Source organism: Mirounga angustirostris, unplaced genomic scaffold (genome assembly GCF_029215605.1).
Source record: "Mirounga angustirostris isolate CCGP_5_RB_7025 unplaced genomic scaffold, mMirAng1.0.hap1 SCAF_12, whole genome shotgun sequence".
Taxonomy (NCBI): domain Eukaryota; kingdom Metazoa; phylum Chordata; class Mammalia; order Carnivora; family Phocidae; genus Mirounga; species Mirounga angustirostris.
Window position 1 is genome coordinate 59,313,890 of NW_026991720.1, and position 20,536 is coordinate 59,334,425.

A 20,536-nucleotide genomic window follows, 5' to 3' on the forward strand; every position below is an offset into this window, starting at 1 on the left:
AAATGGCCTCCTGGATGGGACCCAACACAACCCCACTGGCCTCTTCCATAAGGTCCATATCCATTTCCCAGGAAACATTTATGCAGCATTGTCCCTGCAGTCATGAGGGTGTTGGCCAAGCCCAGTATAGTACCATTTACTTGACTTTGTCCCAAAGCACCTACACCGTTGTCCTCAATTTTCCAGGCAAGAGTCAGATCCTGGTCCACTGTCCTCTGCTCAGAGAAAGCAAGCTCTCCAGGTGGCTTCTGTGAAATTCTCTACTTAACTCGAGGATAGAAGGTGGTTCTCTTCACCATTTCCCCAAGTGGACATGGAGAGTCTCAATGTAGCGATGGTTCTCTTCAAATAAATGTCTGATTTTTTGCTTGTTTGTTTTTTATAGACCTGCAGTGAGTATAAGTGGGCAAGGATCTTGAAATAGGTTTCTTTGAAAGTTTGCATGGGAAGTTTTAGAATTTCACTTTGGAATTTCATATCAATTGATGTTGGTGTTTTGCTGAAACTTTTATGTTAACCCCTTTCTCCAGTTGCCCAGAACAAGATTCACCATTAGAGACAAGGAAAGGAGAAAAGAGAAATTCTTTTATTTCAGAGTATTCATGCTGTGTCCATGTGTGCATTAGCATGTTCACATTAGTTGCCTGATTTAGTTATAATAGTAACTCTGCAGGATTGGGAATATTACTTCCAATTTACAGAGGAGGAAACTAAGTTTCAAAGAGTAGATTTTTTAAGGGGATACAGATAGTGTGGAGATAGAAATTTCTTACTGGAAAGCTTCTGCCTTTCTTGTTGCCCTGCCACAGGTGAGATTTGTATATATCTAAGCACCACTGTTAGCCTAGGACTGTTCCATGTGTTTCTCAAATAGTTACCGTCCTTTTGTGGACTTGGGTATAGAAATGTTTGAGGTCATTTCTACTACTGTTGATTCTGAACTTAGAACATAATCTTAACATTGGCTGAGTTTTAAAATAAATGTTTAATTTTTTTTCCAGACAATAGATTTTGAAGGTTTTAAGCTATTTATGAAGACATTCCTAGAGGCAGAGCTTCCTGATGATTTCACAGCACACCTTTTCATGTCATTTAGCAACAAATTTCCTCATTCTAGTCCAATGGTAAAAAGTAAGCCTGCTCTCCTTTCAGGAGGTAAGTCTAATTATATACTTTAAAAATGTATGTGTAGTAAAATCCTTGAAGGGAAAATCAGTGTCAAGTTCTCTATAAGAGAAGAGATGATTTGCTTAGGAAATATCTTTCTTTCAGGATTTATACTTTCATACTAAGATTGTGCAAAATATCTAAAGTGTCTCCAATATAGTAATAGCTAAACATTAGAGAAAATATACTTTATCATTATCCATCACTTGTCATTCAAAGTCTTAGAAGTCTATGTTTAGGTAATAATTTTAAGAGAAACTTCCATCAAAAATGGAAAAGTGCTCTTTGAAATGACTAGTTAAATATAGGTAACTTTATATGTGAAAATGTAGTCACAAAGCAGTTCTGTGTAGGAAACATAATATTTATATAACTTCTGTAAATTTCTAACATACTTTCATAGAAGAGTTTTGATTTTTCTCTTAGACACTTATTTTTTTAAATTTAATATCACCATGGAGATGATTGGTTCTGTCATTATGGGTAGCTTCTCAGAGATGTCTAATGAATTAATACCTGTTGCTAATTGTGTCCAGCTCCATCCAGTCAGGAGAACAAAAATCTCACTGTATTACCCTACTGAATGTAAAATAGGTGATTGGGTAAACAGTGTTGGAAGGTTGAAAAACCGAAGAGAAATACTAAGGTAATGCAGAAGTAGAACCACAGGAAGCATGTGCCACTCCTACGTTGGAGTAATCAAAACTCAGAATCTTGGAGGAAGGACTTCTTTGAACTGGGATGTAGCGTTCTGGGGGAAGGTGTTGCCCGGCAGATCTCAGCCTGGGACTTCTGTGGAGGGGATGACTTCCTTCTGGGTTTGGTAGCTCAGAAGCTCAAGAAGGGAGTCAGACATCTTAGAAGCATCACCATGGTCTGTGCAGGATTGTGTAGCCAGGCTCACTGTGACTTTCTCAATGTGGAAATGAGCTGGAGACTAGAGCCTGTTGCTCCTTATTTAGTCTGTTCTTACAGTGTGGAGCTGACCAGTGTTCTGGGCTGAACATTTTAAAATGGGACAATTCCTTACTTTGATCTAGAAATTAAAACTCCCTTGTTCTTCCATTTCATACTATAAATGGATTGCACATACCATAGACTGAATAAAATAACAAAATTGTCTCTTTCATTTTATACGCAGCAATACTATTCTTGCATATGGAGAAAGAAGGGGGGGTACTTTTTGAGATGTTGTCTGTCTGAGTAATTGTGTCAGACTTGGAGAGAAGAGAGGAGAGATTCTAATTAATTAGGTAGGTTTGTAAGAAATTAAAATCTCAAACCTTCTTGTCTCCAAATAGCATGTAGTAAGTATTACATATAAGATGCCAAATTTACAAGGAGTAGAAATCAAATCAGGTTCCAAAATGGAAAAAAAGAATTAAAGGGTAACAGCTTGTACTTCATTTGGGACAGCCACATATTCTGCACAGATCTACTTGAAAGGAGTTGCAAGATGGGCTGTGTAGCTCTCATGCAGCAAAAAATAAATCAAACTGGAATTCCTTTTCAAAACTTGGTCTCCACATTTTAAAACATAAGTGCATGGGGTCCTTTGTAGGACTGTTTTCAACCCCATATTCTTTCAGACTTACCTTTGATAGTAAAAAAATATATGTATTTTTATTTTTAGAACCCTGCTTTGCCATAATCGAAGTTATCTACACAAATATATTTGGGTTGAAAAATCACAAATAAATTTTGAATAGAAAAGAGCTATAATCTGTTTTGTTTACCACCCCTCCACCCCACCCCACCCTGCAGAGAGTTCACTGTATTTCATTACTACAGTACCAACAAGGGTGTGATAATCATTCTTGACTCTGTATCAACTGAACAATGGTTTCTCAATAACAAGCAAAACTAAATTGGGAAAAATGCTATTCTTGTTAGTGAACAGTATTCAAGTATTGGAGATATGGTAAATGTAAAACAGTTTTTATAGAACAAAAATTTTAAATAGTTAGAAAGAGGCATAAAAGTTGTGTGTGTGTGTAGTTGGTTTTTGTTGGAACTTGTAGTAGCTACTGATCCATCTGGTATTTTGTATAGTGAATGATTTTTGGGGGGAATATTTTGTTGAGTATAAGTGCCTCTTATCACCTACTTAAAATGTAAGGTGATTCTTTCTACTGTTCCCAAGTTGGACTTTATTTTTTGAAGATATCCCCTAATGCTTTATCTTTCCGGCTTTCTCATAACCTCTTCTGCTTCATTGTGAATGTCAGGTCCCTAATGCCTCATATGTTTGCCAGCCCAGTGACTAACTTCTGATTTTACCTTCATGCCCAGAATCTATCACCTGAACTATTCTCTTTACAGAATGGTTCAATCATTTGGAACCTTTGTTTTTTGGCAAGTGGCTCATATACCCTTGACCATGAATCAATATTATGAGTTCATATTTCAGTCCCTGCAACTTGAATACTGAGAATAACCAAAGAGAAATTTCATAAATATGCAGATTGTTGCCTCTACAAATTCTTTTTTTTTTTTTTTAAGATTTTATTTATTTATTTGAGAGAGAGAATGAGATAGAGAGAGTATGAGAGGGGGGAGGGCCAGAGGGAGAAGCAGACTCCCTGCCGAGCAGGGAGCCCGATGCGGGACTCGATCCCGGGACTCCAGGATCATGACCTGAGCCGAAGGCAGTTGCTTAACCAACTGAGCCACCCAGGCGCCCGCCTCTACAAATTCTTAACATCCAATTTTAACATGGCCTTAACACCACTTAAGCTTTTTTAAAAAAAATCTACCATAAAAAGTATTTATTCTTGAAACTGTCTCCTAGCTCAGTTAGGCTAAAATTTTCAAACTTCCTTTAGTTTATTCCCCTCATTCTCAATAGGTTATTTTTCATATCATACAAAAAATAGACACTAACATAAAATGCCTCAGTTATTCCCCATAAACCCAGACATGTTTCTTCAGCTCACAGAGAATATGTATTAACTATATTCCAGATGGAACTCTTCATTGGATGTCCCATAAGGAATCGAACTAAATGTGTTTGGAAGTCAAGTAATTCTATTCTGCCCACACCTGCTTCTTTCTATCTTGTCTCTTGGTGAATGGAACCCAAGTATCTATCACTTTTCCAATCCTAAAATCTTGGACTCTTCCACTCTGCACCGCCTCATGCCTCATGTTTAGTTAATCACAAAATGCTCTCTATTGCTCATTATAACTTCTCAAACATTCTGCCAGTGTCGGTATGATCCATCATTGTTTGTGTTAGAGACTAGCCATTAGCATGGCTCCCAGCTGGGCCCCGACTTCCCATCTCCATGATGTGCTTTCTAACACTGAAGCCTGATTAGATTCCTCTTGGGTTTCCAAGTTTCAGGCCTTCCCTATCACCTTATGGAAATTTTTTAGAATTTTTTATTTTTCATCTAAACTTAAATCCTTGATATTTAAAATAGATTAAAGCAGCGTTGCTTTGGTGAAGGGAGGGGGTGCAGGAGAGATGTAAGTACAGGAAGTCCCAGCCACTGGCCTTCCCACACCTTTTGAGACTCCCCCTGCTCCCCCCACAAAGGTGGCTTTAATGCCACTCCAAGGCCTGGGCATTGCAGTTAAGAAAATGATAAAATCTGAGTTTCATAGTAGTGAGCACAATGCCTTATAGCTTGTCGATCTGCCTACAGTCCCAATTCTCTCTGTCTCTTGACCCATGCAGCCCAGACCCTTTACATACTGAAGTGTTTGCTGTGACTTAAGTCTGCTGTGGTCCCTTATCTCACAACAAAACACAACTCCTTCAAGTCTCAGCGAATGTGTCCTTCTAATTGAATAGTACCTGCTGGGATGGGACACCTGGAGTGTGTCACGGGGAAGCAACGCTGGCAGCATGTAAAAGTCACACCTACTTCTTGTACAAGAGCTGGTGTGTCCCTCTCCTCCCCAACTCCCACCTAGATCAGCTCTGCACGGCAGCTCTGGGAATGAACCACCTTCGGCTCAGTGATCACTGGTCTTGTATAAGGTAGCAGTTAACGGTACTTATTAGTAACTTCTACTTTCTCTAAGAATGTAGTAATTAAAAGAGAATGGAATTGATTTTTTAACCGGTTCAGACACTTATACTTTATATTTATGTTTGGCTCCACAATGTCTAAAATGTTGACTCTATAACAGTAAATGTCTGTTATTAGCTATAGGTTAGAGCAAGTGTTTTTTCTTGTTATTATTAGTTTTATAGGGCAGAAAAAAAAGAAGATTTCCTAGCACCCTTTATATCAGGTCATGTAGTGACTTGGCCAGTTGTAATTCTTAATTATTTATTTTATTAATTCATCAATTCATGCATTCCACCATTCTTTTTTTTTTTTTTTCCAGAGGCGTGGGGGAGGAGCAGAGGGAGAGGGAGAGAGAGAGAGAGAGAGACGTGGGGCTCAATCTCACAACCCTGAGATCATGACCTGAGCCGAAATCAAGAGTCAGACATTTAACTGACTGATCCACCCAGGTGCCCCTCCACCATTCTTTTTTTAAAAACAACTTATGTGCCAGAAATTGCACCAGAAAGCTGAGGATCCTTTAGAGCCACACGGAGAAAGATAGTCAATTAGGTGAATTGTTATATTACAATAAAATAAAAGTTGTCATCTATTTATCAAGATTATCTGAGATTTTAATCATAAATTGAAATTATCTAGTTTAAGTAGATGTAGGGACAGGTACTTGTAGGAAAGCATGGAAGGGAGTTTCAAGAAGAGAAAACATGTACATTTCTACTCCAGTTAAAAAAATAAATGCGCCGTGAAAGTATAGTGTGTGAACTATAAGAAACTCAGTATTATTTCATTCATAAATATTTATTTATTTTTAAATTTTTAAATAAATTTTAAATCCAGCATAGTTTACGTACAGTGTTATATTCGTTTCAGGTGTACAATATAGTGATTCAACAATTCTGTGTATTACTCAGTGCTCATCATGACAAGTGCACTCCTTAATCTCCACCTATTTCACACATCCCCCCACCCACCTCCCCTCTGGTAACCATCAGTTTGTTCTCTATAGTTAAGAGTTTGTCTCTTGGTTTGTCTCTCTCTCTTTTTCCCTTTGCTCATTTATTTTGTTTCTTAAATTCTACATATGAGTGAAATCATATGGTATTTGTCTTTCTCTGACTGACTTATTTCACTTAGCATTATACTCTCTAGCTCCATCTATGTTGTTGCAGTTGGCAAGATTTCATTCTTTCTTATGGCTGAGTAGTATTTTATATCATTCACAAATATTTATTGATCACTTAAAATGTGCCCAACCACACACACTATTCATATTTCAGTGAGCAAAATGAAACTACTTCCCTTCCTCTATAGTCAGTTACATTTTAGTAAATAAGTAAGAATATACATAGCATGTCAGAAGGTAATGTAAGGAGTGCTATTAGCAAACATCGGTTAGATAGAAAGTACAGGTCGAAATTGAGGATGACTGGGAGCCCCAAATTTCTCATGAATGACTGAAACTGGGCTACGAATCACAAGGAGACCATTTTTTAAAAAAAGATTTTATTTTGATTTATTTGAGAAAGAGAGAGAGAGAGCACAAGTGGTGGGGAGTGGCAGGGGAGAAGGAGAAGCAGACTCCCCACTGAGCAGGGAGCCCAACATGGGGCACCTGGGGCATCCCAGAACCCTGAGATCATGATCTGAGCCAAAGGCAGACATGTAACCGACTGAGCCACCCAGGCTCCCCGAAGATCATTTTTGATGGTCCCAGATTAGATGGTAGTTATGACCTTGGAAGTACCAGCATGGCTGGAGGAAGGGTTGGGGGAGTGGTCCCGGCAGGAGCAGAGTCCTGTGGCCTTAGGAGTTAGAGGAAGGTAGGCTTGCTGAGTACTGAGAGATCTGGGTCTATGCCTTGAATCCTTGGGCCGGGGCCGATGAAGTGACTGGAAGAGAGCAGCTGGAGAAGAGGCCAAGGAGGGAGCCAAGGCCCTGTGGTGAAACTGGGGAGCTGTTACACAGTTTGAAGCCAGTGGGGTGGAAGCTACATGAAGGAACATGAAGCTTGGAGGTACAAAAGAGTCAAGATATTTAAGACTGAGAATAGTAACAGCCACCTCTGAAAGACTTAAAGTCCTTTGTTTTGGGGCCCTTTCATTACCCATCCGATATGGCAATAGCTAATTGATCTATGCTATTAAAGCCTCAGTATCATCAGTGAATGTGATTATTTTTATGTTTTCAGTACAACCAGAGAGTCACACCACAGGTAATATTTTTAGGCAGAAAAGGAGAGAGAATTTCTTTTTCTCTATAAGGAAGTTAATCAAATTAAGGACAGAAAATTATATAATGAAAATGAGGTATTTGAACCCTTGGGAAAATGTTGTTTTGCCAAATGACCTTCCTGGATGTTCTTGCCAAAAGACACACTTCATTAATTGTGCTGAGAAGAAATTATTACTCTTATCAGTACTGTCTTGAGGATATTAAAAATATGTGTGTGTGTGTGCGTGTGCATGCATATTTTCACTATAGGTATAGCTTTATAGGTCTTTTGTGTCTAATAAACTACTAAAGTTTCCACAATACAAAAAAGGGCAGACAAGGTCCCAAAAAACACAAACTGATCAGAGTTCAAGGCTTGTGTGACTATGAGATAGGGAGCTTGTTGGCACATAGTAGGCATTTAAGATACATTTGTGCATTTGTTAATTAGTATGTAGACTTACATACCGACATACAAGTGCTCTAGAAATAAAGATAATTCCTATCCATTTACCAATAGGCATTTATCTACATCAACCATTACATTTCTTATGCTTTTATAGCACCAAATTCACTTTTCTAATTATTATTATTGTAGTAGTAGTAACCCACAAATTATTTTACTCCAATAAATCTTTTATCCTGAAACTCTGAAAACTCTTCACTGAAACCATAGAAAAATCCTCACTTCAAGGCCCTATTCATGATAAAGTTACTGTCTGTAAAGGAAAAGTTCCCCCAAACCTCCCCTTTAATTATTAAATGGGTTTGAATATATTGGACTTTATTATATAGGTTTCTTTATTCTTCTATCTGAATAGTCTAAGTAAAATGCTGGTCTTCAAATTTGCCATCTTTACCATTAGATTTATTTACCCACTATAAAGGGATTTTTGTATTTTCAATTACATGTTATTGATTACATATTAAATGATAGTATTATCTTAAGATTGTTGCACTGTCATGTTCATGAATATTGTTTATAGTTTTTTATTCTAATAAAAGCAAATATGATATTTAGTACTTTTCAGAGTCCATAATCAGTCATAACTTTTTTCTTTTCTTTTCTTTTTTTCTTTTCTTTTTGAGAAGGGGAGAGGGGAAGGGGCAGAGGCAGAGGGAGAGGGAGAGAGAATCTTAAGCAGGCTCCATCCCCAGTGCAGAGCCTGACACAGGACTGGATCTCACGACTTGTGAGATCATGACCTGAGCGGAAATCAAGAGTTGGACGCTTAACCGACTGAGCCATGCAGGCGCCCCAAAATCAGTCATAACTCTATTTAACTTGTGATATGCCCTAAAATACCTAGTAACGCTAGGAAAAAATGCAATGGTAGTGAACATTGGCTTTGATCCATTAGAATGAAAGCCCTATAAAAATGGGATTCTTTTTTTATCTGCTGTGTTCAGTGCTTTATCCTAGAATTTGGTTTTACACAGCTAATATTAAAGGTTCTTAGTATCTATTTGGGTTTATATTTATAAAGGCATGCTTGTTATATACCTATTAGAAAATGCAGATAAGCAAAAAGAAAAAGTATCCATAATCCAATTCCCTATAACAAAATGCTGGTAAAGATTTGGTAAATATGAATATACGTATCATTATTTTTACATGGGCAAACATATCTGTGTGTGTGTGTGTGTGTGCATCCACAAATGTGTTTTATTATAGATGGCCCAAGGAATGGTCTGAGTGGAAGATGAACATTTAGAGCTCTCAGCTATGACTAGGATTTCTAATTTCATTCCAAAAGTTTATGAAATAATCAATGTACATACTCTTTTAAGAGTCTTGAAAACCAGACTCCAAAGACAAAAGGTCATTTACTGAGAGGCAGGAGACAAATTTCTCTGATTTAGTTTTTTCTCTAGCCCCACAGAATTATACTTCACATAAGATCTCCATTCCGACTCTCTTGAATTGTGGCTACCCTCCTTGTCTTTGCCTCTGTTCGGGCAAATGTAAAATGGAGATAATAAGTGCGTGCATTGTACTGGGTGCTGGGGCACTCAAAAACATAATGTGTTAGGTACATTGTAAGTGTTCAGTGCATGTCAGCCACTACCATTTTTCCTTAAACAGATTATTTTCCAGCATTTTAGTTTGCAGACATAGGGAAAGATCAAATTCAATATAGTTTCCCCTCCCCAAATGTCATTCATTCTGAAAGAGTACAGTAAAAATTATGGAGTATTATTGGGATTTCTTTTGGTTTGTTTTGATTTTTTGTCTTATTAAGATAGAATTGACCTGCATCATTGTATAAGTTTAAGGTGAACAGCATACTGGTTTGACTTGCATATATTGGGAAATGATTGCCAAAATAAGTTTAGGTACTATCCATAATCTTATACAGATACAATAAAAAGCAAAAGCAAAACCAAAAACAGTTTTTTTCCTTATAATGAGAATTCTTAGGATCTACTCTCTTAACAACTAGTGTATACAATTACATCATAGAGTAGTGTTAATTATAGTCATCATGTTGTAGCGTACATCCCATTTTGACCATGTTCCTGCAATTTCCCTCCCTACACATCATCTCCATGACTTATACTTTTTTTAATTTATTTTTTTATTTTTTAAAGATTTTATTTATTTAAGAGAGAGAGGGAGCTGGGGGAGGGGCAGAAGGAGAGGGAGAAACAGACTACCTGTGGAGCAGAGAGCCTGATGTGGGGCTCAATCCCAGGACCCCGGGATCATGACCTGAGCCAAAGGCAGACGCTTAACCAACTGAGTCACCCAGGCGCCCAGACTTTTTTTTTTTGATTGAAGTATAGTTGACATACAACATTAGATTAGTTTCAGGTATACAACAAAGTGATTCAACAAGTTTATAGGTTATGCTATCTATGCTTACCCACAAGTGTGGCTGTCGCCTGTGACCATATAGTGCTATTACAATAACTTTGACTGTATTCCCTCTGCTGTACCCTTTATTCCTGTGACTTAATCATTCTATAACTGGAAGCCTGTATCTCTCACTCCTTTTCACCTATTTTGCCACCATCTCCCCAGCCCCCTTCCTTCTGGAAACCATAAGTTTCTTCTGTAATGGGTCTGCTTCTGCTTTTTCGTTTGTTTTACCTCTCAGATTACACATATGAGTGAAATCATATAGTATTTGTGTTTCTCTGACTGACTTATTTCACTTAGCATAATACTCTTCAGGTCCATCCATGTTGTCACAAATGACAAGATCTCAACCTTTTTGGTGACTGTATAATATTCCACAGTATGTAAAAGCCACAGCTTCTTTATCTATTCATCTGTGGATGGACACTTGGGGTCCTTCCATGTCTTGGCTATTGTAAATAATGCTGCAGTACCCATAAGGATGCATATATCTTTTCAAGTGAGTGTTTTTATTTTCTTTGGGTAAATACCTATTGGTGGTATTGGGATTTTTTAATGTGAGAAAAATTAAAGATGTTATCCTGACTTTTTTTTATATGTGGTAGTTTTATTCTCATACATAGGCATAGTCAAGAAACGGAGTAATTCAACCAACTTTCACTTTTCTACCTGTAGATGGTATGTCACCAACACTGTCTAATATGGTAGCCATTAACCCGATGTACCTCTTTAATTTAAATTTAAATTAGTTAGCAAGTAAATAAGATGAAAATTCAATTCCTCAGTCGCACCAGTCTTATTTCATGGGCTTAACAGCCATATATGGTTAATACTACCATATTGGACAGTACATATATAGCATATTTCTATCTTTGCAGAATATTTTACTAGACATAATTGATGTAGACAGATCTTGATTATACCACTTTAAAAGACCCTAAAGTTTGGAATTAGATATCCTGTCTTCAACTCTTGACTCCCCAGATTGCTACATGATGATCAGAGGTTTACTTTACTCTCTGATTTTCCATCCTCTAGTGTCTAAGATAGAATTGTAGGGTCAAATCAGACCACTCTGTTTAAATGTTGTTGGCACACAGCCAGGGATGTTATTGTTACGACTCCTTCGTGGAGGTTGCTCTCCTTCTAGAACACCACCCCCAAAGACCTGGCTTCAAGCCCTGTTCCTTATTATTACTTGTTTGGGGTTTTTGCCAATGTCCAAACAGATTTCTTACAGAAAATTCGCTGGCACCAGTCTCCTGTCAGGGAAGGTATCCCACTGAATGTCCTCACTTTGTATATTTTATTTCTCTTGTTGATTTGTAACCCTGTCTATCTCATTTTGCTGCCAGTTTGGACAAGCATAAAAAAAAGTCATAATACTGTGCTAAGGCAAGCATAGTTGGAAGGTTAACTCTGAAAATCATGAAATGTCTGACAGTACCAAACAATTGTTTTTAATCTTGATTGTCTGTGCTACTCATGGTGACTATTAATATGGATATTGGATATTGGAAATACGATTATACTATGACAAATTGTTTCTAAGCCTGATAAATTTCTGAAAAGTGAACCAGTATGGAAAAAATGGAAAAGCCAAATTGCCAGAGTGTTGTTTTTCTCTTGCCGTATAAGTTTAGAAATGTAATTTATGTTATTAGTTTTGAATATTCCATTGTGATAGATGAAGTGAAACAATGGATACAACAATACCCTTTCCATTATCTGAGCTACGTGTGTTTGACGATAAAACAAACTGGAACAGAGGCAATAATTGAACATGTACCCAAAATGTATTTGCTAATAATTGCACCTTGAAGCTAGAATTAAAAGCATCTATTGAAATGAAACTTTTTAGGTTTTTGTGTCAAGAAATGGAGAGTCTAGATTGAAGTACAATGAAAATCATGTGCTTGAAGAATGTGGTAATAGTAGGCAATGCTCAACTTGACTAATGCTAACTATTTTGGTAGTTAAAACTTTGAAGAATGTTTATATGTAAGAAGGTGTACAAATGTACACACTAAAATCATCATAAAACAGAAAAATGTTTTCAAAGTACAAGGTAATTTTTCCTAATGAAAGTAATACACTCTTTTTTTAAAAAAGATTTTATTTATTCATTTGAGACACAGAGATACAGAGAGAGAGAGAGAGAGAGAGAGAGAGAGAGAGAGAGCATGAGCAGGGGGAGGGAGAGGCAGAGGGAGAAGGAGAAGCAGGCTTCCTGCTGAGCCAGGAGCCTGATGTGGGGCTCGATCCCAGGACCCTGGGATCATGACCTGAGCCGAAGGCAGACGCTTAACCATCTGAGCCACCCGGGCACACCGAAACTAATACACTCTTTATTACAATGCTTAGTTTTTCACTTTATTTTGTGCTTTCTTGTTCACTGCAGTATACATGTATATAGATATATATTGGTGTGTGGACATAAATGGGGGGGGTGTGTGTGTGTGTACTTGCTTCACTTTTGTGAGGAAATAGTCAAAGAAGCATAGCCTTTGGCAAGTCAGTGAGCCTACAAATTGGGTGTCAATCACATTTTCTTTAAAGCTAAATGTTGACCACTTGAGGCAAAAGTTTTGCCTAGCTTTGCGTTCGGTTCCAACTCTGAAGAGTTTCGCCAAAGATGGGATGGATTAAAATGGCCTTCCTTAATGGAACATAGAATTTTGAGCCTCTTCATCAGAGGCCACTGCTGCTAAAGAGGAATGTAAGGTTCCATTTACCATCTCTTTGAAAAGCTGTAGTCAGGAAATGGGGCTTTCAACCTCTTGTTTGCCACTTGTGTTGTTTCCTGTGTTCCGCATAAACCTTAGTACAGTCTGCTGGAAAGAAAAAGAATTTTTTAGGGCAGTGAAGGAGACAAGTAGAGGAAGAGACCTCCAGTCAGACTTAAGGAAAGGAAAAAATATATATTAATGGTAGAGTAGGGTGGAAAAAGTCTCTATGAAGACAGATTGAGACCCCAGGGACTGCTTTCAGAAAATTAAATGAAAATATGAAGAAACATTTTCCCACAGAAGGGAAAGTGAGATGATTTTGGGGATGAGAATAGGAACAGAAACAAGCCTGTGAGACTTTTCCTCAGTTCAACACCTCAAAATTTAGTCAAGTCCTGCTCTCTGAAGTTTTTTGTTATGAAGTAATTGAGAAAAAGGCCTTTGACGCACCCTAAAAATCATTGTAAAAACTGTATGCTTTATCACTCCCTAAGGAACCAAAACAAAAACTTTGTCTGGATTTGAGGAAGAGTTGATTAGTTCTTCAATGTGTGTTGCCATATAAGCCCATATTTTTTTAAAAAAATAAACTAAATTCTTTTAAATATAAAACTGTGACATGAATATGATACAGCTTTTAGTTTATAACATTTCATGAACAGGAAATGAAAAATATTTACGCATTTTGTCAAAAATCATTTTAGTATAATAATATGTTTTTTCAAAAAGGTGGGGCTAGATATAAATTATATTTGTATGCTTCTGTTCAATATGTATATTACTTACAAGAAAGGCAAACAAAATTATATGGTCCTCACATTCTCCAGATTTTTTATATTCAGTATTATGAAAGCTGATAAAGAAATAGCATGCACTTCACTTCAGTTTTATACAAACAAATGATCATGAAGTGTTCTGAATCAGTGAAAATATATAATGTGGTTGGCATTCTTTCAAATGAAGGTCATAACGTGTTATTTTCCTTCTTTCTTGTTTTGTTCTGAGGTTTTGTATAAGAGTTAAATCAAGCTGATTAAATCATTTCAGTACCATAAGGGGGAGGGAAGCAGAGAAGAGAGGATTAGCTCATCAGGCAGGATGGGTTAGGTCATAGTTTATCCGAACATAACTCAAGTGCTGTGTTTTCCAAGTCTGGAAGTTACGGTCATGTCAAAGGTCAGTGCCAAAATGTTTTTTATCGTAAGTTGGAACTGCTTATTCCTGCAGCTGGCCAAGCTTTAGTTGGTTAGGTAGAATTAGTCAGGTATGTATATTTTTGAAAACTCAGGATTGTCTTCAATTCTCTGCCTTCTTTTGTTTTTTAAAATAACTACATTAGTTTGTATTAGACATACAGTGACATTTTTGTTAAGAAAAATCAATTTATAATTATATCTTTTTTGATAGCTATAAACAAATAGAATTAATGTGAAGCATAGAGCTGTGTTTGAAATAAGTATGACTTTGGTAAAAACAAAAAACTGAAAGAAAGATGTAAAGCAGTGTTTTTCAAAATGTGGGTTGTGACCCATTAATGGTTGGTAAATTCAATTTAGAGGGTCTTTGACGGAATTTTAAGAATGAAATAGAAGAAAAGAGAAGAGATTAACATGGAAAAGAAAACTTGGGGCAGTTACAGAACCTACTAATGTTGAGAGACAGAAAGGGGAGGGCGAGAGAGGAAGGGAGAATAAAAGGCTTCTGCTGGATTCACATGTAAATTGTTTTTCTTACTTTTTCTTACCCTTGGCCTTGAACAAAAATAGTCTGTCATCCATTAGTGCAGAATAAAGAGGGTGGATTTGCCAGCTGTGGACCTCTAAGCCTGTAAAATGGGAATATTGCAATCTACCTCGCAGAGTTAACATGGGAATTAAGTGAGGCGATCCGTGTTAAAGCATCCAGGACGATTCCTGCCACATATTCAACACTCAATAAATAGTAGCTTTTATTCGTAGTAACACTGTGAATGATGAAAGTAATTTCATAATCCATTAAATGATATGCTGGCCATCTTGAGACGGCTGGAGGAGATGCCAGGTACTCCATCAAAGTTACTTATCCAAGAAAATGGACAAGAGCACCAGATGTGGTTGCCAGCTCTGGACTGATAGGCTTGTAGAACTGTGTTTGGTTGGGATTATTCCTTCCGTTCTAGTAACTCCCATTTGATTAGGAATCTAGCAGGCATTCAGCCCATTAGCCATTTCACCTCTTGTTTGCCAAATGAATCTTAAAGGATAATTGGGGTTTGCCTTCAGGTCTTGTCAGGTACACACGATCTGGTTTCACGTGCGTCTCTGTTAGATGGAATTAACCATTTATTATAAAAGAGTTTCAGTTCAATCATTATCGGCTAAATAATCTGCTGTCATCAGCTATTGCAAACAGGCATTCCAGTTCTCTACCCTTGTCTTGGAATAAGCACAGTGAATGGGTTTCAGAAATAAAGTTATGAACCATATTAAAACTAAAGTATAGTCATATGTTCTTTCCTCTCTAATCAAATGTCTGTGGTATTCAAGCAGATTGTTGTTTATGTTCCCTTTCTTACTCATGGGCCGATTTCTTGATGGGAAAAAGGATGTTTTATTCATGGCCCATAAATATTTGACATAAATACATGTTTTTCTGAATGAATGATTCCTGATTATCAATATATAAATCATTCTGTGACAGACTCAAGTCTCTTCTTCAGTGTTTCATGAAAGACCAATTTTTAGTATCTTCTTAGCTGATTTGTCGTTGCCACTTCCTAAAGCAGAGAAAGGTGGAAGAGGAAAGTAGTTTTTCATGTGTTCAAATCTGTCCACCAGCTGACCCTGGACAAGAGGATTCTGACCCCAACATGCTCTTACAGGCAGGAGGAGCAATCTCCATGTCCCTGAATACCAAAAAACTCTGAATTATTTATAGTAATCATAGAATATGTCTGACTCGGCTATCTTAGAGTTCCAGAGAATTTGGCTATTTTTTACCTAAAAATATATAGTTCTCTAAAAGGTCTGTGCATTATCTATTTTCTTAGTTGTCTTTTTCTTTGAAAGCACTGTATGGATATCTTTAAGAATATAAAGGCAATTTTTTTTTCCAGGTCTGAGAATGAATAAAGGTGCCATCACCCCTCCCCGTACTTCTCCTGCAAATACGTGTTCCCCAGAAGTAATCCATCTGAAGGACATTGTCTGTTATCTGTCTCTCCTTGAAAGAGGAAGACCGGAGGATAAACTCGAATGTATGTGTTTCTTTATTTAGTTTACTTATCACGGCAGGGGGTAGGGAAGGCACTAGATAGTGATGAATTTAAAACTGTATCTACTGTGGTTGTCTGAGTTTTCATTAAATGAAGTGACTTTGGTTAATAAATAAAAATTCCTTCAATTGGGAATCAGACAAAGGATATTATGAATCTATCAATTTCAGGTTTTCATCAGGTTCCATTTATTAGGGGGTATTTCTTGAGTGTGTTGGTCTGTCAAATGACTTTTTCTTGACTGTCCTCAGTTTGGTAACATGATGATATTGGAAAGTGTCATTTGAGTTGTTTTGAAAAACCTTTATTTCTAGTATTTGAGGAGGTCTTCCCCTTAGTCAACAAGGGGGTTCACTGTACAGACAACCTGAGTCTCTGTTGGCCATTTTCCTTGAAAACGTCAGCACTGATACTTTCTTTGCCAGGGATAAATGATTTCTCACATGTCACACGTGAACGTTTATGTATAGGAGTTGACTCTGGATATTATAAATAAACAGTTGCTCTTTTTTTTTTTTTTTTCTCTTCTACAATAGAGCAGGTATTTCAGATAGATAATTTCCATCTAGTTGAAAGGAAATAAATTGCTGTCTTTAATAAACTATAGTGTCTGAGCTCTCTCTGGTGGCAAACTGTACTCATTGCAATGCAGGAAAGTATTTTTCAAGTATTTACTCTAAGCCTGAACATTTAATAACATAGTCTGTCTCCAAAGCCCCTGCTAAACATAGAGCTGCTGGCTTGTTCAGTAATTTGATTAACTTGATTGTATTGGATGGCATTAAAATGAATTAAAAATTCTTGCTACTGAAACTAGAGTGAAGATAATAAATCCTAAATTTGTTATTTTCAAGTGAATATAGAACACCGTGAGGTCTCAGAATTATGATTGGAAAGCATGTTTAGTTAAATGTAATAGTAACATGTTGATAATATTTCTCTTACTAACAAAGAATTTACTATAGTATGACTAAGTCATACCTGTGTAAGTTATGAATAAACCATATTAACATCATTTTTAAAATACATATTTATTGGGCGCCTGGGTGGCTCAGTCGTTAAGTGTCTGCCTTCGGCTCAGGTCACGGTCCCAGGGTCCTGGGATCGAGCCCCGCATCGGGCTCCCTGCTCTGTGGGAAGCCTGCTTCTCCTTTTCCCACTCCCCCTGCTTGTGTTCCCTCTCTCGCTGTGTCTTTCTCTGTAAATAAATAAATAAAATCTTTAAAAAATAAATAAATAAAATAAAATGCATATTTATTATTCCTAAATGTCAAGTATTTGCATATCAAGATTTATTTGTATTCCTAAGAACATACAGAGATCTCTCTCATTCCAAAATAAATATTAATGTTCAGGGAATTTCTATTGAAGCGATGGCCAGGAGAAAGTTTGCTCAGGTGTTATCAGGTCTGTGTTTGGGATGATTTTAAAAATACAAAGGCACAGAATTTTTTCCAGGTCTGAGAAGAAACGAAGGCACCATCACTCCTGTTCAACATGCTCTTTGTGTCGCACTTTAATTATTTTTATGTCAACTGGAACCACGCATCAGGGTGGTTTTATTTTTAAGGTAGAATTCCTGAGAGGCATGCTTTTAAATTTTCAATGTGAGTTTATGAATCAACAGTCTTTGTCCACAACTACAGGCGAAATGTCACTTAAAAATACTTGATGTATCAGGTGAAACCCGATGTGCCACTGACCATTCTTCATTGTTTTTAAACCCCTTCCCTCTGCGCTGTCTTTGAATTTTCCAACTCTTTTTATTTTTTTTTTAAGATTTTTATTTATTTGAGAGAGAGAGAGAGAGAGAAAGCACGAGCAGGCGGGGGGAGGGGGGCGGGAAGGGAGAAGCAGACTCCTGGCCGAGCAGGGAGCTCAATGTGGGGCTCGATCCCAGGACCCCGAGATCATGACCTGAGCCGAAGGCAGATGCTTAATGCACTGAGCTGCCCAGGCATTCCTGAATTTTCCAGCTTTTTTTCAAGCCTACATCAGATCCAGGCGTGTTTGCCTTTTTCCTTAACTGTTGCTTCAGACTCTTGTCATGGGTAGAATTTTTGGGGCCTGACACCTTCACTGTGATTTTCACCAGACTCTTCAAAGTACATGAATGTCAGCTTCAGAACACATGAAGTTGTGCCTCTGATCCTGCTCTACTCTATTTCTCATCTCCGCTGTCCTCCAATATGGAGGAACTTAACCTGGTCCTTAATTATTGGGAGCTCGTTTTTGTCTGTTTCTTAAATGCCGGTGCCCGGCCCCTTCCCACATCAGTTAATTCAGAATCCATTCCTCTCACCCACTCTCCTGTCAATGGACTAGACCTTGTTCCTCGTCTACCATCAAACATTTCATGTATCCTTCTATGGTCATGGATTTTTAAATTTTTAAACTTGAAATTTATTTTCAGTAATACTTGAAAGAAATTGAATATTTGTGGTTAATTTAATATATACTTATTTCCAAAAGGGTGGCAACTGATTAAACACAATATCAACTAGAAGAAAGGAAAAAAAAATGGAAAAGGTAATTAAAATTAACATAGAAATAAATATGAGCAAGTGCCTAATACAATTAACTTTGGCTGTTGAACACTGAATTTGGATCTTAATTTCTAGGTAGCTAAACAGAAAGGAATACATGCACACTGGCTTAGACCAGAAGTTCTTAAACTTTATCACATAAGATCACCTGCAGGGCTTATGAACACACAGCTTGTTCTGGGCCCCAAATGCAGTACAGGCAATTCATCAGGCCTGTAGGGGGCCCTTAGAATTTTCATTCATAACAGGTTTCCAGGTGATGCTGAAATTTCAGCTCTAGAGACCACATTTTGAAGAGCCCTGATTTATGTAGTTCCTCTGATCCATGAAAAGAGACACACACACAATTTCTCTAAAAGGAGGATTGTTTCTCGTAATTACTGAATGGTGGCAGTATTTGGTAGGTTCTTTGACCTGGGTTATTAGATAAAATAATGGCATTGTTGGAAATGTTTATAAAAAGAGTACTTTTTTCCCCCAAAATAATGTTTTATAAATCTATTCATCACTTAACTATCACCTCTCATCTTCCCACCTGTCTTTTCTGCCAGGCATTTACAAAATATTTAGAAAAAAAGATCTTTTTTTTTCATTGAAAGGAAACAAACAAAAGCTCTTGAAGTTTCCACTGATTATATGCCATTTCTTCACATTACTTTACTTGCTCCAATCATATTTTCTCACTGAGAACTTTGTTTATACTGAGGCCCGATCAGGTAGATGGTGTTTATTCACCTGCTGCTGTGGACCCTTGCAGAATAGGTGTGCATGTGCGTGCGTGTGCATGCAGGTTTTTGTGCATACGTGTTGAGGTTGTGGGGGATTCCATTTTTCTCTCTCCTTGTTGGTGTCAGTTACCAACCACCCTGATGCGTGGATGAGAACATTGTACCAAGGCAGATTTTTCCTCTCCACCTAAGCCTGCTACAATACTTTGTGGGGCATCTTTCAGTATCTTCCTCTTTTAGTTTCCTTGCACTCCTCAAATTCTGTGACCTCACCCTCATTTTATTTCAGCCACCCACTTCTGCAGCAATACCCCATGCCTCGTAATTTCCAAAGATTGTTCTTTTTCTAAAATTTTAAACTCTAATAGTTTATTTTGACCACAGACTGTGGTCACTTAACTTCCCCCTCTCCTACCTTTAAATATAACATAGCACAGTATTTAAGAGCCTCGACTCGGTTTCACTAACTGAATGCAGCCTAGCTTTGACACTTATGAGTGACTGGGACACACTGAAAAAAAACAAACTCCTTAGGCTCAGTTTCTCCAACTGTAAAACTGGAATCATAGTAATATTTATCTCTTATGTTTGCTATGAAAATTAAATGAACCAGTATTTGCTCACATAAATTCCTTCACATTTCCTAGTTCACATAAATATTTGTTCTGTGAAATAAAATAAGTTAAATATTCTTGTCTCTTAACCATTTCCCTTCCTCCTGGATATGCCTGCTGCTCTTTGGACCCTCATCCCTTCAACTCTAGACTGACCCCATAATCCATGATGCCAATCATCCTTTGACACTTAGGTTTAGGCACACAATTTCTTTGCTTGTATACTGAGGTGGCAGAGATTTAGTAAAATAAAAAGATCATTCTATGGGTCATAACTCTACTCAAAACCTCAGTTGGCCTACCATGCCTTCGGCGTTTCGCTAGTCGTCAACTTCTAGCTAAAAGTTAATCCAGATGCTTCTTTGTTCCAACACCTACCTGTTTAATCATCATCTCACTCATT

General features: G+C 37.4%; 1 protein-coding gene across 3 annotated transcripts in view; it reads left to right on the forward strand.

Annotated features, from left to right (window-relative positions):
* The window catches only part of DGKB (diacylglycerol kinase beta), a 725,959-nt gene that overhangs the window by 158,824 nt on the left and 546,599 nt on the right, over positions 1-20,536 (forward strand). For all 3 annotated transcript variants that reach the window (XM_054505270.2, XM_064575197.1, XM_064575198.1), the window contains 2 exons: positions 1,002-1,155; positions 16,087-16,227. In XM_054505270.2, coding sequence (XP_054361245.1) covers positions 1,002-1,155; positions 16,087-16,227 — 295 coding nt within the window. The remainder of the gene's footprint in view (positions 1-1,001; positions 1,156-16,086; positions 16,228-20,536) is intronic.